General features: G+C 37.8%; 1 protein-coding gene across 1 annotated transcript; it reads left to right on the top strand.

The window, feature by feature from the left end:
• Positions 1 to 9693: 9693 nt before the first annotated feature.
• Positions 9694 to 10632, top strand: LOC121465867 (olfactory receptor 4F3/4F16/4F29-like). Its single transcript, XM_041679283.1, has one exon. It carries the CDS (start codon positions 9694 to 9696, stop codon positions 10630 to 10632), a length of 939 nt encoding a protein of 312 aa, XP_041535217.1.
• Positions 10633 to 27711: the final 17079 nt, after the last annotated feature.

Below are 27711 nucleotides of genomic sequence, written 5' to 3'. Positions count from 1 at the left end.
TTGGTCTTGTTTCAGTCTATCCTACATCTCCCTGTACCTATATATTCTGCATCCCTTCCTTGGGAGATTCATTCTTTCCTTCTACTTCTTTACTCTATTCCTACCTTCTTTGGTTGATATGTTTTATAGCATGCTTCTCAAAGTCTTAAAAACTAACATCCACATAGAAGAAAACAAACATAACTTTTGTCTTTATGGGTCTGGGTCACCTAACTCAGGATGAATTTTTTATATCTTCATCAATTTATCTGTGGATTACATAATTTTGTTTTTTTAACATTTTTTTTAATTTTGTAAATGTACCACTTTCATTATCTGTTACTTTGTTGATGGACATCTAAACTGTATCCAATTTCTGGCTATTATGAGTACAGCAGCAATGAAAATGGTTGAGCAAGTATATTTTTAATTAGAATGAAGCATCGTTTGGGTCCTGAGGTAGATCTAGTCCCAGATTCCTGAGGAATTTTCACTGATTTTCATAATAGCTAGACAAGTTTATATTCCTTTTACCAAAGAATCAGCGAGCCACTTTTCCCTCATCCCCACAACCATAAACTGTCATTTGTTTTATTAATCTTGGCCATTATGGAAGGTGTAAAAAGAATTGTCAAAATAGTTTTATTTATCTTTCTGTAATGACTAGGGTTGCTGAACATTTTTTTTATTATTTTTTTTATTGAGAAAAGGAGAAAGAAAAAAAAACAAGTTTCCACCTCCTCCCAGCCTCCCATTTCCCCCCCCCTCCTCACACCCTTCTCCCCCTCCTCCCACCCTTCTCCCCCTCCTCCCACTCCTTTCCCCCTCCCTCTCCAGTCCAAAGAGCAGACCGGGTTACCTGCCCTGTGGTAAGTCCTAGGTCCTCCCCCCTCTGTCAATATCTAGGAAGGTGAAAATCCAAACTGGCTAGGCTCCCACAAAGCCAGCACATTAAGTAGGATCAAAACCCCGTGCCATTGTTCTTGGCGTCTCATCAGCCCTCATTGTTCGCCATGTTCAGAGAGTCCAGTTTTATCCCATGCTTTTTCAGTCACAGTCCCGCTGGCCTTGGTGAGCTCCCAATAGATCAGCCCCACTGTCTCAGTGAGTACGTGCACCCCTGGTGGTCCTGACTTCTTTAAAGGCTCATGTTCTCCCTCCTTCTGCTCCTCATTGGGACCTTGGGAGCTCAGTCCAGTGCTCCAGTGTGGGTCTCTGTCTCTATCTCCATCCATCACCAGATGAAGGTTCTATGATGATATGCAAGATATTCATCAGTATTGCTCTAGGATAGGGTCATTTCAGGTTCCCTATCCTCAGTTGCCCAAGGATCTAACTGGGAACCTCAGCTTGGGCACCTGGGAGCCACTCTAGGGTCAAGTCTCTTGCCCACCCTAAAGTGGCTCCCTTAACTAAGAATTGTGGTTCCGTGCTCCCCTATCCACCCTTCCTTTATCCCAATCCTCCTGTTTCCCCAAGTCCCCCCCCTCCTTCCCTTCTACCTTTTCTCACCCCATCTCCCCTTACCCCCATCCCACCCCAACCCAAGATCCCAATTTTCTCCCCGGCAATTTTTTCTACTTCCCTTAGCCAAGAGGATAACTATATGTTTTTCCTTGGATTCACCTTCTTACTTAGCTTCTTTAGGTTCACCTATTGTAGACTCCGTGGTCCTTATTTGTGGCTAAAAACCAATTATGAGTGAGTACATCCCATGTTCATCTTTTTGGGTCTGGGATACCTCACTCAGGATAGTGTTTTCTATTTCCATCCATTTGCATGCAAAATTCGAGAAGACATTGTTTTTTACCGCAGCGTAGTACTCTACTGTGTAGATATTCCATACTTTCTTCATCCATTCTTCCTTTGAAGGGCATCTAGGTTGTTTCCAGGTTCTGGCTATTACAAATAATACTGCTATGAACATAGTTGAACAAATGCTCTTGTCATATGATAGGGCATCTCTTGGGTATATTCCCAGGAGTGGTATTGCTGGGTCCTGGGGTAGGTTGATCCCGAATTTCCTGAGAAACCGAAACACTGACTTCCAAGCCATTTGTGCTTCATTTTTTGAGAACTCTCTGCTTAGTCCTGTACCTCATTTTAACTTGGATTACTTGCTTTCCTGATGCTCTGCAGCCTGTCACTTTGTTTTAATGGAGATGTCCTTTGCCATACAGAAGGTTTTCTCTTTCATGAGAGTCCACTTATTAACTATTGTTCTTAGTGCCTGTGCTGTTGATTTCCTGACCAGAAAGTCTTTTCTTGTGCCAATGAATTTAAGACTGTTCTCCACTTTCCCTCCTATCAGAGTCAGAATATCTAATCTTATGTTGAGGTTCATGGTTCATATGGAGTTGAGGTTTATGCAGTGTGATAAAGATGGATCTATTTGCGTTATTCTACATGATGCCACTCAGTTTGACCAGCACAATTTAGTGAAAATGTTCTATTTTTTCCAGTGTGTTTCTGGCTTCATTTTAAAAAATCAAGTGTCTACAGGTGTGTGTATGTATGCTTCGGTTTCAACCTGCTTCCATTGGTCAGCATGTCTATTTTTATATCAATACTGTACATTAAAAAATAACACCTAAAAAAGTAGATGGTAAGAAATAATCAAACTCAGGCTGAAATCAATAAAAAAGAAACAATAACAAAGATACAAAGAATGATGAAATGAAAAGTTAATGTTTTGAGAAAATCAGTAATATTGATAAATCTTTATCAAAATTAACTATAACACAGAGAAAAGAGCTACAAATTAATAAAATTAAAGATAAACAGGATGACATAGCAATAGACACCAAGGAAATCCAGAGTATCATAAGGACATTCTTTGTTTTCCCCCTGTTTTCTTTTGTTTAAAATAGACTCTTTTTCAGCTGGGCGATGGTGGCACACGCCTTTAATCCCAGCACTCGAGAGGCAGAGGCGGGCAGATCTCTGTGAGTTCGAGACCAGCCTGGTCTACAGAGCTAGTTCCAGGACAGGCTCCAAAAAACCACAGAGAAACCCTGTCTCGAAAAACCAAAAAAAAAAAAAACAAAACAAATAAAATAGACTCTTTTTCATATAATATATCGCCGTTATAGTTGCCCTTTCTTCCACACCTACCAGTTTCTTTTTCACCCCAACCCCCTCCAGATCCACTCCCTTTCTGTCTCTCATTAGAAAAAGAATAGGTGAAATATGTTTCCAGGATATAGCAGAAGAATAAATCCTGTTTTCTAATACAATCTGCTAGTCTGTGTCTTTTAATTAGGTAATTGAGAACATTAAAACTGAAGGTTATTAATGATAAGTTTGGTGATTCCTTATGATTTGTTGATATGGTATTGGTTCCTTCCTTTTTCATTTACTGGACTAGGGTTATTTATTCTTTGTGCTTTCTTGGATGTGGTTGACCGTTTCAGGTTAAAGTTTTCCTTGAGAGCCTTCTGTAGAGTTGGATTTGTAGACACTTAGTATTTAAAATTTGTTTTTTGCTTGTGGAATGTTTTGTTTTCTGCATCTATTGTGACTGAAAGTTTTTCTAGGTCTAGTAGTCTGGGCTGTCGTCTCTTAGATGCTTTTGAGTTTTGGTGAAAACATATTGTCTTGTGTGTTAATGATTGTGGCATCTGGGTTTGGAATTATAGATATTGATATTTGTTCTTGTCTTTGTTGGGTGGGTATTCCATTCCTTGATTCTGTTGCTCTCTCTGGATCTTAGGAAAGTGTAGTGGCTATATGTTGCCATGTAGTGAGTGCTTCTGAGTCCCTCATATGTGTGGCCAAGGCTCACAGAATTTCTTGGAAGTGAAAGCAGAAAGAGCATAAGAGATGGATGATGAGGAGGAATCCTATGAACTTGACACTGCTGTTACATTAATGAACTCCAGAGTCTGTTAATACCTGTCCCAAATCTATATAAGATCAAGTCAGTCAAAATTCTAGCCTAAATGGGAAAAGTGCTCACAACTCTCTACCTCCAGCAAGGGAACTATGGGCAGATGATAGCTGATAGGGAAGGGAGAAATATTCTTCTCTGAGACTGTGATCACTGATCATTTGTCCTTGCTCCATTAAGTCACCTCATAGCCTTGAACATATGGACAACATTAAGTGGATCCATTGGTTAATTTAAGAACAAAAAAACCATAATGTTGGAAAAATTTGAGTAATTTAAAGCTTGAAAGCTTAAAATGTGGTTGGATACATTATATTGTAGATATATGTGCAAGTTTCAAAGAATAAAAAAGGAAAAATGCCAACAAATGAAGTAATTTTCAAAATATTTCTAAATAGCAAAGTGTCTTCTCATAGGGGATTTACAAGTCTATTTCTCCCATTAACAGATTCTCTACCTGGCCACCATGGGAAAATACAAATATTCCTGTGGGATAATTATTTAGGCCATGTGATTTCAGTCTTTCAAACAATCTCAGATCTCTGTGGCACTATTTGGTCACTTCCTTCTAGAGTTACAGTTAACATCCATACTAACATGTCTTCAATAGTCCTGCAGAGTGCCTGGGACAGATCACATCTCAATCTGTAATAACATTATTGTTTTTGTTCCCTTACCACAAAAGGTAGGTAAGGGAAGAATAGTAACAATATCAGAAGATACAGTGTCTCTGTTTTAGGGATGGAGATTGTATTGATTGTGTGATGAAGATTATTTGTCCATGTATACACTGCTATTGCTGGGAAATTGGGGTAACTACTTATTTTGTCCTTAGAATTAATACACCAATGTGATGATCATCTTCCATGAACACTGGTCTTATTAATTCCTCTCTCAACAGTCTAAGTTCACTCTCTTGAGTTAATTTGTTAACAGTGCATAGTCATCTTAAAGCCTAAGCCCAAACAACGTTATAAAACTGTCTTTAATTTTGTTTTCCAGTGTTCCAAACAGTTCTATGCTTACTTCAACGTATGCTCTCATCCTTGTCCCAGAGTGTCTGGAACTAGACTGTCATTCCTGATACTTATCTTCCTCTCAAAAGGACTTATCAAGTTTTATCTTTAAATATTTTCATTTATCAAATTGTTATTCAATACTAGCTTTTCCAAATTCAGTTCTCTGATCAGCCAACTGCAAGTGCCTCCTTGTGCTTTGATTAGGCTTTTCAGAGTCTATGGTGCTTCTGGAACAGTGGCCATGCCATCTCTACACAAATGTCAGTAGAAGCTGTTTTTAAAGCACCAAATAATCAGTACATCCCCAGCGAATACATTCTAATAACAAAATAATTTAATAAAATTTTTCATTGGATTAAGAATCAAAAGAGTTAAGTTTACATTTGCCTTGACTTGCCTTATGCATCCACTATTAATTATTAGATTTACATAAATTGTGTATGTGTTTTCCATTCATGTGTCACTATGTCCTACATGTGGCTATGTCCAAAAAGTACTAAATGATGAATAGATATCATAAATGCATGTTGTATGTTTTTCAAAAAATTCCACCAATACTTTACCATGCTTAGAGAGCAAGTAGAGAGTAATTTAAAAGTCTGGGGAGATTTCAAAATCCATGCCACTCATCACTCAACTGTAACAAATATTCCCTACATTTTCTCTTGTTAGAGGTATTCAAGAAGAGAGGTAGAAATTTATGAGGGTTGTCTGAATCATCAAAATTTTGCATCTTCTAAGTGCATATTTATGTTATACTATTATAAGGTCTTCTGTTCACTCCACATTGGCTTCTTTTTATTTATTTATTTATTTATTTATTTATTTATTTATTTATTTATTTAAGATTTCTGTCTCTTCCCTGCCACCACCTCCCATTTCCCTCCCCCTCCCCCAATCAAGTCCCCCTACATCGTCAGCCCAAAGAGCAATCAGGGTTCCCTGCCCCGTGGGAAGTCCAAGGACTACCCACCTCCATCCAGGGCTAGTAAGGTGAACATCCAAACTGCCTAGGCTCCCAAAAAGCCAGTATGTGCAGTAGGATCAAAAACCCATTGCCATTGTTCTTAAGTTCTCAGTAGTCCTCATTGTACACTATGTTCAGCGAATCTTCTTAAATACACATGACAATTATATTTATGGGTGAATCACATGTCCATTGTTTCTCAAGGAACAACATTTTTCAACATAGTATTTTTATTAACTATTTGTAAATTTCAGACATTGCATTGTGATCACATTGGCTTCCCTTTCCTCCCAGGTTCACCCTCCCACCCTTCTGCCCTCCTTCAGTGCCCCCCCCCCAAAAAAAAAGAAGAAGGAAAAGAAAAGAAAATAACCCACTACGTTTAATATATGTTGCCCATATGCTCACTAACGCATGATCAAATTCCCAATGACTAATCCCTTAAAGAAAACTGAGTCTTTTGCTACCCAGTCACCAGAAGCCATCAACTGTGAAGAGCTATACTTCAGCATGAAAGAAACAATTTTTGTTCTAATTATCATGTTGGCAATTAGGCAAATTGTAAGTACTGGAAGAGTGATGTGTTTCTTCCTTAATCTCAGAGCCAGGAGCAATTCCAGATAATTTGATTGGAAGTAAAAATTGGATCTTCTTATTTATTTAGGATCATACTTATTTTTATTTGAACTCCTGGATTTACCTTTTGTGTATTCTCTTCCTCTTCCATTATCACTTTCCATATTTTTTCTGATTCTGCTTTCCACCCATTTTCTTTTTTTATTTTATTACTTTCTACCTCTAAGAATGTTGCTTAAACATTGTGTATCTACATAAGAAATCTTTCTTCTTTGCCCATGCAAGAATTATTTTGTTGTTTTGTGCAGAACCCAATGGTTCTGAGTAGACTACTAATTGTGATTAGTCTCTCTCTCTCTCTCTCTCTCTCTCTCTCTCTCTCTCTCTCTCCATATATATATATATATATATATATATATATATATATATATCCTGTTTGAAGACATGGAAAAAAGAATAGGAGGTGTTAGTAATACTATTCACTCTAGAAATATTTATTGACTTGCATGTACACTGTGAACCTGTAGTGACAGAAACGAAAAACATAGCTCATCCGAGTAAAGATTCTACATATTGTAGAAAAAAGTACTTTTTATTTTATTATTACTCATATCCCACCATAGTTCACATTCTCCCTAAATCTATTGTATTTTACAGATATCATAAGTTGTTTATTTCATGATCATTTTATACGTATAAATTGTAATTTCCTCAACTGTGTATATCATAGACTGTCTATTACTTTATATTACAACTATCTGTGCAATTGATGCTTTTCTAACTGGTTTACTTAGTTGGGCACCTACTTAATATTAGGGAAAATCCTGTTATGAGATTATATGGTTTAGGAAAGTATTGTGAATTTTCATTGATATTTTGTTAATATTTACTAATTTTATAAAATCTTTAATTATGAAATTTCTACTGAATCTCACAAAGATTGTTGACTGTATTTACCTCTTGTACTACCCTTTATTAGGCTCTCTCTACACTCCTTGTCATATTCTTCTTGTACATCCTTAATTATTCCTTCTTTTAGTTCTAGGTTTAGCTTTCTATATGTATAAAATAGAAACTGTGCAATATTTGTCCTTCTGTGTCTCGGTTATTTTACTCCCAATCAGAAGTAGTTTCATCAATTTTCCTGAAAACAGTATAATAGTTTTCTCTTAGTAATAGCAAATTGTGTACACTTAATGCATTCCATTTATTTATTAATTTATTAAGGGGCACTTATGTCAGTTTCACACCTCGGTATGTGCAATGACACAATATTCACAAGCATTCAATTCTCTCTGGAGCACGGTGAGATTTTCCTCTGTGAGTATATAACAAGAATATATAGAAATCCTTATTTTAACTTGTGAGGAGCTTGCATACTTATTTGCATAGTGTCTGGACCATTTTTTGTTAGCACAATAGTGACTAAGGGTTCCTTTCCCCATGCATTTTATCATTGTACTTGTAGTTTTCCCCCATGACAGTTGTTTTGATTGTGGTGAGATGAAATTTCAGTGTAGTCTTTGATTTGTATATTCATGATGACTATGGACGTTGAATATTTTTAGAAGATTAATAATGTGGAGGTAGAAAAGACATTCCAATAACAAATATTCCTTCAATTTTTTTAACCACTGTGATTTTTTCAAATGAGCCCTAAAGAAACAAGTGAAAATGACGTATGGCAGCAACAGACACTTTTATTTATTTTTTATTAGTCGTGGTTATTATTTAAATTAATTGTTAATATCATGCAAACCATTTCAGTGCACATAACAGAAAAATTAGGTCAATATGTGAGTTGGTAATTTTAATACTTTACATTTAAAATTTTGATTTTGGATTTTCATTTTTAGGTAATGTTTTAGAGAATATGCAGTTTATAAGTCAAGAATCTAGAGTCCTGGGTTCTGGTTCCTAGTTCTGCTAATAGTGGGAATAAGAAAAGTTTAATTTGTAATTTTGAGTCTTGGAATTTTTCAGCTGAACAATGGTAAAGCCAGAGTTAAATAGTTCTAGGTGTCTACTAGGTGATTTTATTTTCCCACAGAAAGCCTTGCTTTTTTTTTATCAGCAGAAAATTCCCAACCCTTTTATCAGTGCATACATTAACAGAAGAGAGTGTGAAATCTTAAATATTTGTGTAATTCTTAGGCTTCGAGAAAGCATGGCAAGATGAGGCACAGGCTCCAGAATAATCTGTGTAGTGCAATAAGCAGTGAGGCATGGTATAATCTTTTAGACTTGGAAGCAGACAAGAAAATACTCAGTGGACAAATCTGGAGTATATTATGATAAAAGAGACAAACCAGTCTCAGAAAGCAAGGTCCCATGTGATTCCAAATGTACTCAGCATATGAAGTTGTCAAATTGGTAGGCATAGAAAGTAGAATGGCTATTAGAAACTAGAAAAGGGTCTTAAGGGTCTTAGGAGTCATGCTTAAGAGTTGTTGCATAGATATAACATTTCAAAGTTGTATGATAAAGTTTGGAATATATGTTTTGTAATAATATGTGATATTCAATATCACTAAGCTGTATATTTAAAATGGTCAGTATGGTCTTATTTTTAAAATCACATTAAAAAGACATTACTTAGAAGAATAAGGAGCCTGGTCAACATGACAAAGAATACATTATGCCTTCATTAAAGTCATTGAACTTCATATATTATATAAATTTAATTTATTTAATCTTAAACTATATCTTATGATTTAGCCTATTTTTAAAAATTCAGTTCTAACTTAAGTATCATATAGCTCTCACTTCCTGATGGAGATTCAACAACTAATTTTTTAAGTTAGTATTTCCTGTTATATAGTCTCTTTGTGTAAGTTTTATCTAAAAGATAAAAATTGAAATGAAGTGTATGGCATAGTCAGATGTAACTAACACTGTGTCTTTTGTACCTTTGGAGAAAAGTAAGTTTTCCATGTATTCTTTCATATTTGTAAACAAATGGAATTTCTTGCTTGCATAATCCATTTATTAGTATAGATGTTTGTTAAAAAATTAGCTTTATGTTATTTTCTAATTAATTTTAGGCTATGAGAGTCTTTGTGTTGAATTATGCTGTTATTTATGCAACACCATTGTCATTCTCACTATCATTAGTACCATTATTTATCCCATGTGAAGAATTTTATTAAGTAGTTATAGTTATAATACAAGCACAAATAATTAAATTACTGTAATCCCTAATAATTCTACTTTCTTACTCATTTTCTTAGTTCTCAGGTTCTACAGACCAGTTGATTGGATCAATGGATGGAGGGAACCACACAGTGGTGTCTGAGTTTGTGTTTCTGGGACTCACCCACTCTCGGGAGATTCAGCTCCTCCTCCTTGTGCTCGCCTCTGTGCTCTATGTGCTAAGCATGACTGGAAACATCCTCATTGTGTTCTCCGTGACCACTGACCCTCACTTACACTCCCCCATGTACTTCCTCCTGGCAGGTCTCTCCTTCATTGACTTGGCAGCCTGTTCTGTTACTTCTCCCAAGATGGTTTATGATTTGTTTAGAAAGTACAAAGTCATCTCCTTTGGAGGCTGTATGACTCAGATCTTCTTTATTCATGTCATTGGTGGTGTGGAGATGGTGCTGCTTGTGGCTATGGCATTTGACAGATATGTGGCCATATGTAAGCCTCTGCACTACCTGACCATCATGAGCCCACGAGTGTGTGTTTTGTGTCTGGCTGCCTCTTGTGTCCTGGGCATTAGTCACTCATTGTTCCAGCTGGCTTTTGTTATTGGCTTACCCTTCTGTGGCCCAAATGTATTTGACAGCTTTTACTGTGACCTACCTCGACTTCTCAAGTTGGCATGTACAGACACCTACAAATTGCAGTTCATGGTCACCGTCAACAGTGGGTTCATCTGTGTTGGCTCTTTCTTGTTGCTTCTCATTTCTTACATCTTCATCCTGTTCAGTGTTTGGAAACATTCTTCAGGAGGTTCATCCAAAGCCCTCTCCACTCTCTCAGCTCACATCACTGTGGTGTTTTTATTCTTTGGTCCCACACTGTTTGTTTATACATGGCCACATCCTGACTCCCAAATAGACAAATTTCTTGCTCTTTTTGATGCAGTTTTTACTCCTTTTCTAAATCCAGTCATCTATACATTTAGGAATAAAGAGATGAAGGCAGCAATAAAGAGGATTTTCAAAACACTATTAACTTTTAGAAACATCTCATAAATAGTATAATAACATCTTTATTTGAATAATAATGTTTTCTGTATGGAACATTTTATATTGGCATCCCTGATGTGCATAATTAATGAGTGTTATGTTCTTTAATAATGTTCTTGTACATTTAAAAAAGGAATGTGTTGATTCAGATGTGCACAAATATGTAGTAATTATACTACATTTCCAGCAATAGAGGAGAGGGTGTCTGAACTGACCTTACCCTGTAGTCAGACTGATGATTATATTAAATATCACAATAGAAGCCTTGTCCAACAACAGATAGAAACAGAAGCAATGACCCACATTGGAGCGCTGGACTGAACTCCCAAGATCCAGTTGAAGAGTGGAAGGAGTAAAAGTATGAGGAATTCAAGACCATGAGTGGTTCATCCACTGAGAAAGTTTGCCTGAGTTAATGGTAACTCACCAACTCCAACTCGAATGGGAGTGAACGAGCATGGGATCAAACAAGTCCCTCTTAAGGGGCTTGACAGTTGGGACTCACTGAGGGGCCACTGACATTGACACTGGGATTTGTCTCTATTGCATGTACTGGCTTCCTGAGATCCTATTCTCTTTGGATGTAAACCTTGCTCAACCTAGATGTAGTAGGGAGGGCCTTGGATTTTCCACAGGGCAGGAGCATTCAGGGAAGGGGATATTACCCTCTTTAGGATTGGAGGGGTGGAGTAGAAGGGCTTGTGGAGGGAGTGAGAAGGGAGTGGAAGGAGAGGAGTGATTGGGAATTTGGACTGGTACTTTTCTAAGAGACCATGGATGCAAACCCAAACTACTATACCCAGCCAAGCTATCGTTCATTATCAATGGAGAAAACAAGACATTCCAGGATAAGAACAAATTTAAACAATACGTAGCCACAAATCCAGCCCTACAGAAAGTAATAGAAGGAAAATCGCAACCCAAGGAATAAAACACTGCCAACACTGCCTACAATAACCCAGGCATCTAATGACCCTTCACGAGCACATCTCAAAGAAGGGAGACACACAATCTCTACTACCAAAAGCAATAAGAATAACCGAAGTAAACAACCACTGGTCATTAATATCACTTAATATTAATGGGCTCAATTCACCTATAAAAAGGCACAGGCTAAAAGATTGGATACGAAAACAGGATCCAACATTCTGCTGTTTGCAAGAAACACATCTCAACCACAAAGACAGGCACCTACTCAGAGTAAAGGGTTGGGAAAAGGTGTTTCAAGCAAATGGTCCTAAGAAAAAAGCAGGTGTGGCCATACTAAATTCTAACAAAACTGACTTCAAACTAAAACCAATCAGAAGAGACCGAGACGGTCACTTTATACTCATAACAGGAACAATTCATCAGGAGGACGTCTCAATCCTGAATATATATGCCCCCAATATAAAAGCACCTACTTATGTAAAAGAAATATTACTAGAACTCAAGGCAGACATCAAACCACACACATTAGTAGTAGGAGACTTCAACACACCTCTCTCTCCAAGGGACAGGTCAATCAGGCAGAAACCTAATAGAGAATTAAGAGAATTATTGGAGGTAATGAAGCAAATGGACTTAACAGACATCTATAGAACATTCCACCCAAATAGGAAAGAATATACCTTCTTCTCTGCAGCTCATGGAACCTTCTCAAAAATTGACCACATACTCGGAAACAAAGGAAACCTCCACAGATACAAAAAAATATCAGTGTCCACCTGTGTCTTATCAGATCATCACGGATTAAAGTTAGAAGGCAACAACCACGCTGCCCCCAAAAAACCGACATACTCATGGAAACTGAACAGTCAACTACTGAACCACACCTGGGTCAAGGAAGGAATCAAGAAAGAAATTAAAGTCTTCCTTGAATTTAATGAAAATAAAGGGACAACATACTCAAACCTATGGGACACAATGAAAGCAGTGCTAAGAGGAAAGTTCATAGCACTAAGTGCCCACTTAAAGAAAATGGAGAATGCATACATTGGGGACTTAAAAACACACCTGAAAGCTCTAGAAAAAAAAGAAGCAGACGTGCCCAGGAGAAGTAGAAAAAAATACTTTTAATAATGATGGATGGTTCTCTCATCTTGTGTTAGAAAATACCCATGTTTCTTCAAATTTTTTTTTAAATTCGTGTTTTATCTTTCACTTTAATATTCCTAGGTAGACCCTTCACATTCAACTTCTTCACCCAGTCATATCCTACACATTTCTCTCCAGGGTCTAGTCCAGTGAATCACGGTGACCCCTTTCTGTTCTCCTCAACATGGCAGATCTACCTAGGGTCTTAAACCAAGTGCCCTGACTGATTCTAGCCACTCTTTCCTTCACTACAATCAACCTCAAGGCTTTGGTCCAGACCCACTCTGCCTGTGTTCCAACCCACAACCGATTTGATGCCAAATATATGCCTCCTACCAGCCATATCTACCCACATACCCAGGTTTGGGCCAGGATGTACATCCTGCACTGTAGCCTGGTACTCTCTACCTACCTGACATGATTCCACCGTAGCCACTTCCACAATCAAGGCCCAGTCCATCCACAATCCTCTATCTTGTCTCAACCTGTATCCATATCAGACACAACTAACAAAAGAATTCCACATGCCTATGTCTCACTGAAAAATGCAAAAATATGAAAGATCAAGCTAGTATCTCTTCTCAAAGCCCACCAGTTATATAGAAATACTTACCACTGAAAATTACCTACAGGAACTCTAGGACACAGAATTTAATAGAACAATTACAAACTTCAACAAAGCATTCAAGGAATTTAAAGAAAACACAAAGAAAGAGATAATGAAATTAGGGACAAAGAATTTAAGAAGAATAAATGCTCAAGTTATACCCAAGAAAGTGCAAACATAAGCCTGATGGAAATGATGAAGACAGTCCAGGACTTGAGAACAGAATTCAATAAGGAGATAGAAACACGGAGGAGAACTCAAACTGAAATGAAGATAAAATTGAAAATTCCAATCATTCCAATAATTCAACTGGAAAACAGAAAAACCCCTTCAATTATATTGACTCAGACAGTGGATAGAATATCAGAACTCAAAAATAAAGTAGAAAATTGAAACCAAATAAGAATGGAATATAAGAATTAGAAAAAAATGAAAAAGAGCATGCAATAAATGTGAGACTTCATAAACGGAACAAGTCTTTAAACTATAGGCATAGGTGAGGGCAAAGGATACCAAATCAGTAGGCTAAACAAGATCTTCAACAAGATCATAAAAGAAAACATCTTCAAATAGAGGAAAGACACAGGTATGTATGGACAAGAAATGCACAGGACACCAAAAAAGACAGGACCTGAAGAGAAAATCCTCACAACATGTCATAGGTAAAACATCAAGTATACAGAAAAAAAAAGTTACAAGAGGAAAATCATAAGTTACAGACAAAGGAAAACTCTTCAGAATAACAGCTAATTTCTTGATGGAAACATTGAAATCCAGAAGAGCCTGGAGCAATGCACTGCAAGTCCTAAAAGGCCATGAGGGAGAGTCAACCTAGGCTCTATACCCAGAAAAACTATCCACAGTATGGTAAAGAGAAAGAAAATGTTTTAAAGATATAAAAAACACAAAAATTTATATTCTACCACCAAACCAAAGAAAATACAGTAAAAAGTATTATGGGCTAAAGAGAGCAATAAGCATAGGTAAGAGACTATGGAAAAAAGCATGAAGATAAAATTACTAAAATACAAGGTACCACAAATATCACAAATACAACACTAAAAATCAACAATATGACTGCAAGCAACATGCACATTTCAATAATAACATTTGTTATTAATGGCTCAATTCTCCAACCAAAATACATAAGCTGACTAAATATATAAAAAACAAAATCCAGAGGAAGGCAGATCTCTGTGAATTTGAGGTCAGCCTCTTATACAGAGCAAGTTATACAGGATGGCTAGGAAAATGAAAAGGAGCCAAAATCAAAACCAACATCAAACCAATACAAAACAAACCCCCCAAAACGCTGGTCAGAAAACTGGGAAAAGGGCACTTTCAAAAAACTTCTTGGAGAAATATTTTGTATTGTTTTCTATTTTTGCTCCTTGCTTTATCCTTGATTAATTTTCACTAGAAGGCAGAACAAGCAACTAAAACTCTGAGATGAGAGTTAGCTATTCAGATACAAATAATGAGCTGCGGATCAGTAGTCTGAAGACTCTGAAGGAATGTCTCATAATCTTTTCTTTCTCCTTTTTCTTGATGCATTTCTCTAAAGACAAGACATAATATGTCACTCTAATGAAGTGCACATTAAAAGGAGATAAAATTAATGCAAATACTATGTTCTTCTTTCTGGTCATATGATACGAAAAGAAAATATTAAAAGACAAAGAGTATGAAGACATTTAGAACTAAATGGTCATGAAAATCAGGTTTTGTAGTTCATTTATACAGCACCACACATCAGGGCTGGTTCTTAATGTGAAATTGCATACAAATTTACTTGGTTTTTCTGCTACAGCAAAGACTAACACAATGATGCCTGAGTATTTTTACACTCCCAGAATCTCACAACATAATACATAACTGATAACATATAGAACAAGATATTGAGTGCTCAGCTGTAAATAGGAAACATGTATTTTAACTCCACCACCACCAAGGCTCAGAGAACCCAAGAGGAGGTGGAAAGAATGTTAGAGCTGAATGATTGACAGAAGTTCTGTAAGATTCTGTCTTCTAGTTATGTTTGGCTATTGCACTTATTAACTCACAACATCTGAGGTTAGTCATAAAGCCCCCACAAGATCAAGCCAACCAAAATTCTAACACATCTTTACTGAGGTTTATCACTTGGGGCAGCTGTGAAGGTTTATACTTCTGTTCAATTTCCTGATTGTTTTCTATGCTTCCTGTGGAGCTAAAGATGTGATCATCCAGTTTCTTTTTCCTGCTGACATTGTACACCTTCCCCACCATTATGGACTCTCGTCCTCTGGAACCATCACTAGAAATAAACTCTTTGTTCCTTAAGTTGCTTTTGAACATGGTATTTTATCACAACAATGGAAAAATAAATGATACAGGTAGAGATAGTCCAGAATTGATATGTACAAATCCTGCTTTATACATAAATCCTGCTTGTGTATGACTATGGAGGTCTAGATTTAAGTTAATTTGCTACATTTTGACTACCAAATTACTATGTTATATGGCTTTACGTATATAAAAGAAGTAATGAACACCTGGATTTGAAGGGTTAAAGCAGTTTAGGTTCACATCAAGCACAACATTGGCAAAACCAGTCTCTAGTTATGTTATATGTTCATATGTGCTCTGTTTCACTTTTACACATGCTTTTCTCATCTCACACAATACTGTTAAATAATGGAATGAATGCCTTTATTGTGTATCAGCCCAACACAGAGAATAGCTAAATGGTGGCTTGCTGTTAGGTGGAGATAGTCTGAGTAGGATCTGGATAACTAATTGGTGGGAACATTGAAAATCCAATTTGGGGGGTAAAGTGAGATGACGTCTTTGGTCCAGTGGTTTGAATAATAATAGACCTCATAGGCTCATACATTTGAATACTTAGTTATCAGGGTGTGGCACTATTAGATAGGATTAGAAAGATTGGGGTAGGGTCTTGTTGAAGGAAATATGTCATTGGGGATGGGCTAGCCCAAGCTAAGTCCAGTCTCTCTCTGTCTCTCTCTTGGCAAGGGGATCAGGATGTAGCTTTCAGGTACTGTTCCAGTGCCATGTAAGCTGGCATGCTTCCTGACATGATAAAAATGGGCCCAGCTTATGAAGCTTTAAGCAAGCACCCAGTTAAATGTTTTTTTTTTAAATAAAAATTTTCTTGTTATTTTAGATAAAAATTTCCTTGGTCATGGTGCCTCTTCACAGCAATAGAACAGGGACAAAGACAGTGGGTAAAGACACTTTCCCAGGTACTGATGTGTGACCTGGGACTGATGTGTGAAGTCAGGGAAATGAAGAAAAGTCTGACTACCTATTTCCAACAAGTGGCCCCGGGAAGCCTGAGCTGTTTTTTATTTATACAGTTTCAATAGCTTGCACAGACAGTTTTATAATAATATTTGTTTCCTTAAGATTCTAATAACAATTACAATAATTGCCAGTTTGTTCTCTTATCTTCTTTTCTTTCCATCCCTCAACTTCTCCACCAGTAATCATTACCTACTTGATTCATAGCTTTAATATCTGAAGCATGAGCAGTATAGCAAGCAACAAAGGAAGTTTTCTAACTAGGCACACCTACAGATGAAACAGTGTGCCCAGTTGGCAGCATTAGTAGTTACAGCATCATGCAAAGTGAAAGAGTTTTTGCCTTTAATGGTTAATGTTTACCTCTGGTCAAATCTAAACTCTCACAATCAACTCATTAGCTAAGGCTGAACCAATCCTTTCTTCAGTCTATACTACTCTAACTCCTATAGGGAATATACCTGGTTTCCTTCTATCATCCTATAAACCACATAACTTAAAAACTTATTCTTAATAGTTGTCATTGCTTATCTTTGTTCTTATGTCCCCTTCCTTTCAGCTTCCTACATAGTGGCACAGCTGTAGAGATGAGAGCATTGTGGGTTTCTATGATTTTGCTTCACTCCCTGTTCCTAGACTGTTCCCATTAACTCTTGATATCATCTATTTATTAACATTTCTCCTCGACTCTTGTGGTTAAAATTATTCTCTCCAGGGCAATTATGCAAATTTGTAGTATTGTCATTAACTTCTGTGACTCAGATCAGTTATAAGATGCATTGAAAAGGCAACATCCTGTTTTTGACAATCCTGAATTCGTAGTCACACCTGAAACATTCAAAGACTTTAGGGGCTAATTCAGTTCCACTGTATATTTTTAACAACAACCACTCTGGCTCACCCAGAGAAGGCTCATCAGGGCTCCGGTTTTCCTAATACAGTCGTCATTTCATCTATGGCTTTAAGAAAGTGAAACTAGAAGCAGCCAGCAATAATTTGTGTAAGGAAAGCAGGAATAGCAGGTAGCACATATGCTTTTGGGGTCATGCCCAGAATTATATAGCAAGCTACTCATTGGCTTTGCCAAAAATGAGTTAAATTCTCCCAGGCTTTCCATACTATTCTCAGGCCTTATTTCCTGAAAAAAAGCACATGGCTCCCAGCAGTACCAGTCGAACAAAACTGCACAACGAAAGAAATCATCACTAGATTAAAAAGTTTTGATAGATGCTTGTGAAGAAATAAGATCAATAACCAGAATATACAAAGAATTTTTTTTTTAAAAAAAAAAACCTCTTAAACACAGGAAGACTATGTAATCCATGTGATTAGTGAGGAATAAACAGAACAGATATTTACAAATAGAAATATGTTCAACATTTTTGATCATTAGGAAAAACAAATAAAAACTATTCCATTTGTTTCCCAATGCCTTCTGTTTCCTCTTCCATGGGGTTACCTGAACTTTGAGAGGGGAAGTCTTTGTCTGCATGCATAACATCTGGCGTTGGGTCTACGTATTTGTTCTCATCTACTGCAGAAGGAAGCAACTCTGATGCAGAAGGAAACAACTTTAAAGGTGGCTGAATAAGGCTATGATATATGGATATAGCAGAATATCATTTAGAATCATCGTTACTTTTTTATTGTCCACTAGTTTATGGTTTTAAGCTAGGTCTGTGGGATCTCTAGTGTCTGGTTGTGCCAATAGGCTCCAATTTGTGGAGTGAGCCTTAAGTCTAATCAGACTTTGCTTGGTTGTTTGCTATGGGAGGTCCTCCCACTCCTCCAGCCTATCGCTGCTGAGATACCAGCCCATTGGGGCGTGGTCTCTCTCCCTTTAAACAAAGCGGCCACTTTCCGCTGGCGACTAGACTCACTTCCTGGTTGCGCAGAGGGCTGACAGTGATCTGTAAGTTTTTTTCCCCTTTAAATAAATACCACCCTATTAATCATAATTCCAAACTGGTGTGGCATTGTTTATGACTTACGCCTTCAGTTGGCACCCAACGTTTGGTTTTAGAACCTCTCCTTTCCCCACTCGCAGCCGCGAGTTCGGCTTGGCGGCCCCAAGTTCAGCTTGGCGGCCGCGGGCTTGGCAGCTCTAGTTTGGCTTGGCGGGAGCCCTCCCTTCCTCAGCCGCCAGCGGCCTTGGACTCCCCACGTGGATTTAAACTCCACAGGCACGCATAGTCTCTGGCCGCGTGGTTTGCTCTTTTCTGAGTCATTTTTAAATCTCCCTTGCAAGCACAGCTCTTAAGTGGCATGAACCAGAGCACGCGGTTGCTGAAAGCTGCAACCCCTCAGGGTGACTCTGTCACGTGGAGGCATAAGCGGCTTCCAGGTTGCTCTTCTCTCTACGCCTGGATTCTGGGTTTCTGGTTCCGTCTCTGGAATTGATTTAATTACATTTACTTTGTTGAGCAACTTACATTTTCCAGTTTTTAACAAATACTAGGCAGACTCTGAAACAGGACTCTGTTTTCGTCGCGACTTGGCAACAGCGCCACCTGCTGGATAATAGGTAATATGGCAGTTTTCGTTTCCAACGCGAATTTTACTGTTCTGGTTGCCAATACAATGGGTTATATCATGCAAGGTTTATATGACTATGGGGATAACTTAATTTACTGGTTACTAGGCTTCAGTATTCTTTTGAATATTCTATCATTTAGGAAGATCATGGCACTCCTAAGAACCATACAATCTTTACTAGAAACTAATGCAGGTCAGGAGATTCAGGATTCAAAAGAGACAATAATAAAGACAATAATAAAAAGACTTGAAATGATTGAAGAAATGATTGGAGCTGGTGAACAGAGTAATAAGGCACAAGGACAGAATACAATGCCAACACCAGCCATTAGAACTGGCTTACCAAAGGTTTTAGCGGCATACCCTATACTTAATTCTGACAAAGCGTCAACTTCTAAAGGCTCAAATGGAGTCAGAGAAGCTAGATGGACACCAATAGCAATGAATGATCTAAAAGAAATTAAGCAAGCTATTGTTAATTTTGGCTTGCACTCTGCATATGTAAAGGAAATGATAAGGACTTGGGCTTCTAATGTTAGAGCTACCCCCCATGATTTCCATCAGTTAGTGTCTGCAGTTTTAGATAATGGAACTTCCTTGATGTTTGGAATTTATTTCAGAGAAGAATCCAAACATATGGAACAGCAAGGAAGAGCAAAAGGTGTCGAGGTTTCCCAAGATCAAATTCTTGGTCCAAGAGAATATGCTGATCCACCGGTCCAAGCTCTTTATGATGATGAAGTACTGTGTCTCTGTCACCAAGCAGCTTTAAATGCTTGGAATAGGATAAAAGATCCAGCAAAAGGGGTTGAATCATATACTAGAATTAGGCAGGGACCGAGAGAACCCTTTATTGACTTTTTGCAAAGATTAATTAAGGCTCTGGACATAGGGGTAACAGACCCAGAAGCTAGATGAATACTTCTTGAATCTCTAGCTTTTGAGAATGCAAACATAGAATCCAAAAAGATAATTGGGCCTTTAAAGTCTAGATCAGCACCTATGGATGAATGGATTCAGCATACAATGAATGTTGAGACGTTTAGTTATAATGATGAACCTTGGGTAGGAGAAGCGATTTCCACAGCAATGAGGAGACATCAAACTGCCAGGTGTTTTAATTGTGGTAAATTAGGACATCTGAAAAGGGATTGCAGGCACAGAATTTCTAGGAATATTATCTCCTCTGGGAATGACAAAAATAGGAGACCTAGGCCTTCAGGTATATGTAGGAGATGCGGTAAAGGCCGACATTGGTCCAATGAATGCAGGTCAACAAAAGACAAACAAGGCAACCCGATACCGATACATAACACACATCCGGTCCCGATACATAACACACATCCGGTCCCATACAGGTCTGCCTGGTCCTCTAGCACAAGGCAATGCTGAGATTGATCAATTATTGATTGGAAGTGTGTTTCAGGCCTCCGAATTTCATAAGAAGCATCATGTCAATAGTAAAGGCCTAAAGAAAGAATTTTCCATTACTTGGCAACAAGCTAAGGACCTTATAAAGAGATGTCCTACTTGTTCTTTCTATAATCAAACACCGTTGCCTGCCGGGAGTAACCCAAAGGGTAGTAAGAGAAATGAAATCTGGCAGATGGATGTGTTCCACTTTATGGAATTTGGTAAATTAAAATATGTACACCACACCATAGACACATATTCAGGTTTTCAATGGGCTACTGCCCTGAGCTCAGAAAAGGCTGATTCAGTAATCACACATTTATTGAAAGTTATGGCCATCATGGGTATACCTGCATAAATAAAGACAGATAATGGTCCAGCATATGTATCTAAGAAAATGAAATGCTTTTTTGATTATTATAATATAAAACACATTACAGGTATACCAAATAATCCTACAGGTCAGGCAGTTATAGAAAGATCAAATCGTACTATAAAGGATATGCTGAACAAACAGAAAGGGACCAAAAATACCCCCAGGAATAGATTACATAATGCTTTATTAACCTTGAATTTTATTAACGCTAATGAGAAAGGAACGACAGCAGCAGAGAGACATTGGATAATGGAAAAGTTTGCTGAACTAAATCAACCGATTTATTTCAAAGATGTGCTGACCTCTCAATGGAAGCCAGGAGATGTGCTATGTTGGGGAAGGGGTTTTGCTCTTGTTTCCACAGGAGAAGAAAAATTGTGGATACCATCAAAATTAATAAAGTTTCGATTTGAAGAGGAGAAACCTCTTGGAAAGGAGAAATGACAACTTATCCACAATGATGATATTCATACAGGTGGTAAGAAAAACATATAGAATGGGGGCAGGGTTCTGTTCTTATCTCCACAGGAAAACACTCATCTTTGAAAAATTCAAGGGACCCCGCCCGGATATTTGGATACTGACAGATGGAAAAATACCGGCCCAATAGGAAATATCAAGAAAACTGAATGGGTTGTGTAAGTAAAATTAAACCATATTTCTAAATTTATAAAGCTGGTTTTGAAGTTGGACTCTGGCTCAGTCCCTCTCCAATTCCAAGCCTGTTAGTAACAGAAAAACCCAGAGTTTCTGGAGTTTCTGTCTCTTGTCAAGAGCCATGATGTTGGACAGAAAGAAATATGAGTTTAGAAAACATCTTTGCTTTTCTTCATATCTATCATACTTTTCATTGAATATATCTATCATGTCTTTCATTGAATATAAATATATATGTCTATATGATTAATGTTTAAGTTTTTCATAATGAAAAATGAGTTTTTCCTGAAGTGACATTTGAAGTTTCCAGGAAGAAGATGGGGCCCCATAACAACAACTCTACCTGGTTGATATGACGTCATGATACTGATAGCTCTACTACAAGACCTGCTTTGGATACCAGCTGCACAAGACAGTTCCAACTTGGTTAGCTGAAATGGTGCACATCTTATACAACATTTTGGCCAGACCTGCACAAAATACTCAGAGACTATTGGCAATTTTAAAAGACATTGATCTTGAAATTTAACAATCATTTCACTTTCACAGGATCCCCCAGAAAGAACGTCGCCCCCATGACAGCTGGAAGTAATTCTAGAGGACGACGTCCCCTCTCCCAGTATAGTTTACCCTTGGGTTTAGTGACATCATTTAGGGGTTGATTATAATTAGTATACGATTAAGGGTTGGGGGAGGAATTTTATAAGCTCAGGGATCATTTTGGAAAAAAAAAGGTATGATGGGATAATAGATTTGAAATTGTGAGTTATTGTTTTTAGACAAATATATTGGTATAGATTCTTGTATATTGACACAAAGTTAAATTATATTGACTATTGTTAGCATGCATGTTTCTACCTCTGCTTAAAACATTTTTTATGTATTGACATATATTGTATTGATATATATATTGTATATATTTACCATATTGCAGTGTACATTTCTACCTCTGATTAAGATACTTATATAATGTTTGTGTATTGATATATATTTACCTACTGCAATGTATATTTGTACATTGTTTATATTTGGAGGCCATTGTCCTCATTTGTTTCACAGTTGTTTATTGTCTTAGTCTTTAAGTTAGATAGATATTGAGTATTATATAGACTAATAGTCATCTAAGTTTGTCATTTATAATTAGACTAATCAGGTTCTTTAGTTATATAGAGATTATACTCAGTATAGATAGATAATCTTCAACTTCTTCAAAGAGCTGTAGAAAATGGCCTTTAATCTAACTCAGAGTTTTGTGGTAGTGAGACACAATTGCTCCTGGCAACACCACTCTATTCCCGAGAGAATGTTGAGCACCAAAGACACTCCACCTGGAGCCTTCTTTTTGGCAGAACTGGCCTTGGGGCAAAGAAATGCCCATACCCCAACCACTGACAAAGATACAGAGCATGCATCAATGGATAAAACAGGGCTGTCATATCCTGCCAAGACAGGGTAAGATAGTTTTGAAAAGTTGCTTGCCTTTGAAAAATGGTATGTCAGTTATGTTAGGCCTTAGCCAATGTTGGTTGCTTCAACGCTGGTAATGTGTCTTTGGGTGATTGCCTAGGTAGCTAGTTGTCTCTGTGATTTGTTGCATGTTTTGGAAGTTGTTTTACTGAACTTCCTAATTACCCAGGTAACATTATTTCCTTTCTCAGTTCTTCGATGGGGTTGAAGACTATATAAATGCAGTTACTTTCTCTCATGACTTGGCCAAGTTATTTATTATACAAGACCTAAGCTAGTTAGAATAGGATATTTGTACTTATTGTATATAATTTCATAGTAGGTTTGGAACTCTCTTATTTAAACTAAAGGGGGAGGTGTTACGGGAGGTCCTCCCACTCCTCCAGCCTATCACCGCTGAGATACCAGCCCATTGGGGCGTGGTCTCTCTCCCTTTAAAAAAGCGGCCACTTCCCTCTCCTCTCTCTCTTCACTTCCTGCTCTGCTGGCGACTAGACTCACTTCCTGGTTGCGAAGAGGGCTGACAGTGATCTGTAAGTTTTTTCCCCTTTAAATAAATACCACCCTATTAATCATAATTACAAACTGGTGTGGCATTGTTTATGACTTATGCCTTCAGTTGTTCTCATGATCTTTGTTCCATCACTGCCCTACTATATTTTGCAGGCAAGACAGCATTGTAGATCAAAGGTTTTGTGACTGGGTAGGTGTTTATGTTTCTTTTTTTGGTAGCCTTCAGAGTACCTTTCCATACCAAAGATACTAGAGCATGGGGTTGAATGTTCTATGTAGGAACCAACTCTAACTCTCCATGTTCAATATGTTGTGTGGGTGCTGTCTGCACTAATGAATCCCTGCTGTCAGTTTGCAGAGAACAACCCCCTGTCTTGGTAACAGCATGAGTTTTTTGGAGATTTCCATGGGACTGTTTTGGTCAACAACACAGTACTGTGAAAACTGCAATTGGTGACAAGAGATGACCAGTTGAGACTGTGTCTTTGAAGAGGTTATTTTTAAAATAAATAATTTATTCTGTGACAATTTTATATATGTATATAATACATTCTTTTTTTAAAATTTATTCATTTATTAAAGATTTCTGTCTCTTCCCAGCCACCGCCTCCCATTTCCCTCCACCTCCCCTAATTAAGTCCCCCCCCCCAAAGCCCGAAAAGCAATCAGGGTTCCCTGTCCTGTGGGAAGTCCAAGGAACCCCCCACCACCATCCAGGTCTAGTAAGTTGAGCATCCAAACTGCCTAGGCTCCCACAAAGCCAGTACGTGCAGTAGGATCAGAATCCCATTGCCATTGTTCTTGAGTTCTCAGTAGTCCTCATTGTCCATTATGTTCAGAGAGTCCGGTTTTATCCCAGGCTTTTCGAGACCCAGGCCAGCTGGTTTTGGCGAGTTCCCAGTAGAACATCCCCATTGTCTAAGAGTGTGGGTGCACCCCTCATGGTCCTGAGTTCCTTGCTCGTGCTCTCTCTCCTTCTGCTCCTGATTTGGACCTTGAGAATTCAGTCCTGTGCTCCAATGTGGGTCTCTGTCTCCTTTCATCGCTTGCTGAAGGTTAATATTCAGGAGGATGCCTATATGTTTTTCTTTGGGTTCTCCTTATTTAGCTTCTCTAGGATCACTAATTATAGGCTCAATGTCCTTGGTTTATGGCTAGAAACCAAATATGAGTGAGTACATCCCATGTTCCTCTTTTTGGGTCTGGCTTACCTCACTCAGGATAGTGTTTTCTATTTCCATCCATTTGTATGCAAAATTCAAGAAGTCCTTGTTTCTTACTGCTGAGTAATACTCTAATATGTATATATTCCATACTTTCTTCATCCATTCTTCCATTGAAGGGCATCTAGGTTGTTTCCAGGTTCTGGCTATGACAAACAATGCTGCTATGAACATAGTAGAGCATATACTTTTGTTGTATGATAAGGCCTCTTTTGGGTATATTCCCAAGAGTGGTATTGCGGGGTCCAGGGGTAAGTTGATCCCGAATTTCCTGAGAAACCGCCACACTGCTATCCAAAGTGGTTGCACAAGTTTGCATTCCCACCAGCAATGGATGAGTGTACCCCTTTCTCCACAACCTCTCCAACAAAGGCTATCATTGGTGTTTTTGATTTTCACCATTCTGACAGGTGTAAGATGGTATCTTAAAGTTGTCTTGATTTGCATTTCCCTTATCGCTAAGGAAGTTGAGCATGACCTTAAGTGTCTTTTAGCCATCTGAAGTTCTTCTGTTGAGAATTCTCTGTTCAGTTCAATGTCCCATTTCATAATTGGGTTGGTTAGCCTTTTACAGTCTAGTTTCTTGTGTTCTTTATATATTTTGGAGATCAGACCTTTGTCAGTTGCGGGGTTGGTGAAGATCTTCTCCCAGTTAGTAGGTTGCCTTTGTGTCTTAGCGACAGTGTCCTTTGCTTTACAGAAGCTTCTCAGTCTCAGGAGGTCCCATTTATTCAATGAGGCCCTTAATGTCTGTGCTGCTGGGGTTATACGTAGGAAGTGGTCTCCTGTGCCCATGTGTTGTAGAGTACTTCCCACTTTCTCTTCTATCAAGTTCAGTGTGTTCAGACTGATATTGAGGTCTTTAATCCATTTGGACTTGAGTTTTGTGCATGGTGATAGATATGGATCTATTTTCATTCTTCTACAGGTTGACATCCAGTTTTGCCAGCACAATTTGTTGAAGATGCTCTCTTTTTTCCATTGTATACGTTTAGCTCCTTTATCGAAAATCAGGTGTTCATAGGTTTGTGGGTTAATGTCAGGGTCTTCTCTTCGATTCCATTGGTCGACTTCTCTGTTTTTATGCCAATACCAAGCTGTTTTCAATACTGTAGCTCTGTAGTTTGAAGTCAGGGATGGTAATGCCTCCAGACGCTCCTTTGTTGTATAAGATTGTTTTGGCTATCCTGGGTTTTTTGTTTTTCCATATAAAGATGATTATTGTCTTCTCCAGATCTGTGAAGGATTTTGATGGGATTTTGATGGGGATTGCATTGAATCTATAGATTGCTTTTGGTAGAATTGCCATTTTTACTATGTTGATCCTCGCAATCCAGGAGCAAGGAAGATCTTTCCATTTTCTGGTGTCCTCTTCAATTTCCTTTTTCAAAGACTTAAAGTTCTTGTCAAATAGATCTTTCACATCCTTGGTCAGAGTTACCCCAAGATATTTTATGCTATTTGTGGCTATCGTGAAAGGTGATGCTTTTCTAATTTCCCTCTCTGTTTCCTTATCCTTAGTGTATAGGAAGGCCACTGATTTTTTGGAGTTGATAAAGTATCCTGCCACATTACTAAAGGTGTTTATCAGCTGTAGGAGTTCTTTGGTAGAGTTTTTGGGGTTGCTTATGTATACTATCATATCATCTGCGAATAACGAGAGCTTTACTTCTTCGTTTCCGATACGAATCCCCTTGATCTCTTTATATTGTCTTATTGCTATTGCTAGAACTTCAAGCACTATATTGAAGAGGTATGGAGAGAGTGGACATCCTTGTCGTGTTCCTGATTTTAGTGGGATGGCTTTGAGTTTTTCTCCATTTAATTTAATGTTAGCTGACGGCTTGCTGTAAATAGCTTTTATTATATTTAGGTATGACCCTTGTATCCCTAATCTCTCCAAGACTTTTTTCATAAAGGGGTGTTGAATTTTGTCAAATGCTTTTTCAGCATCTAATGAAATGATCATATGGTTTTTTTCTTTCAGTTTATTTATATGCTGGATTACATTGATAGATTTTCGTATGTTGAACCAGCCCTGCATCTCTGGGATGAAGCCTACTTGATCATAATGGATAATTTTTCTAATGTGTTCTTGGATTCGGTTTGCCAGTATTTTATTGAGAATTTTTGCGTCGATATTCATGAGTGAGATAGGCCTGTAATTTTCTTTCTTGGTTGGGTCTTTGTGTGGTTTTGGTATCAGGGTAACTGTAGCTTCATAAGAGGAATTTGGCAATGACTCTTCTGTTTCTATATTGTGAAATACATTAAGGAGTATAGGTATTAGCTCTTTTTGGAAGTTCTGATAGAATTCTGCATTGAAACCATCTGGTCCTGGGCTTTTTTTGGAAGGTAGGTTTTTGATAACGGTTTCTAGTTCTTCGCGACTAACAGGTCTATTTAGATTGTTCACCTGGTTTTGGTTTAGCTTTGGTATGTGGCACATATCTAAAAACATGTCCATTTCTTCTCCATTTTCTAGTTTTGCGGCATACAGGCTTTTGTAGTAAGATCTAATGAGTCTCTGAATTTCCTCTGTGTCTGTGGTTATGTCCCCCTTTTCATTTCTGATCTTATTTATTTGCGTGTTCTCTCTCTGTCGTTTAATTAGTTTGGATAGGGGTTTGTCGATCTTGTTGATTTTCTCCAAGAAACAACTTTTTGTTTCATTGATTCTTTGGACTGTTTTCTGTGTTTCTATTTTGTTGATTTCCGCCCTCAGTTTGATTATTTCCAGTCTTCTGCTCCTCCTGGGCGTGTCTGCTTCTTTTTTTTTCTAAAGCTTTCAGGTGTGCTGTTAATTCTCCGATGTATGCTTTCTCTGTTTTCTTTAAGTGGGCACTTAGTGCTATGAACTTTCCTCTTAGCACTGCTTTCATAGTGTGGCATAGGTTTGATTATGTTGTTTCTCT

The sequence above is a fragment of the Microtus oregoni genome, unplaced genomic scaffold (genome assembly GCF_018167655.1).
Source record: "Microtus oregoni isolate MIOR12 unplaced genomic scaffold, Mior012 000031F_ref0000149, whole genome shotgun sequence".
NCBI classification, from domain to species: domain Eukaryota; kingdom Metazoa; phylum Chordata; class Mammalia; order Rodentia; family Cricetidae; genus Microtus; species Microtus oregoni.
The sequence above is the reverse complement of the archived record's forward strand: the minus strand, read 5'-3'. Positions and strand labels throughout refer to the sequence as shown.

Excerpts from the sequence above, each read along its gene's own strand:
- LOC121465867 (XM_041679283.1), top strand. The coding sequence starts at position 9,694 with ATGGATGGAGGGAACCACACAGTGGTGTCTGAGTTTGTGTTTCTGGGA.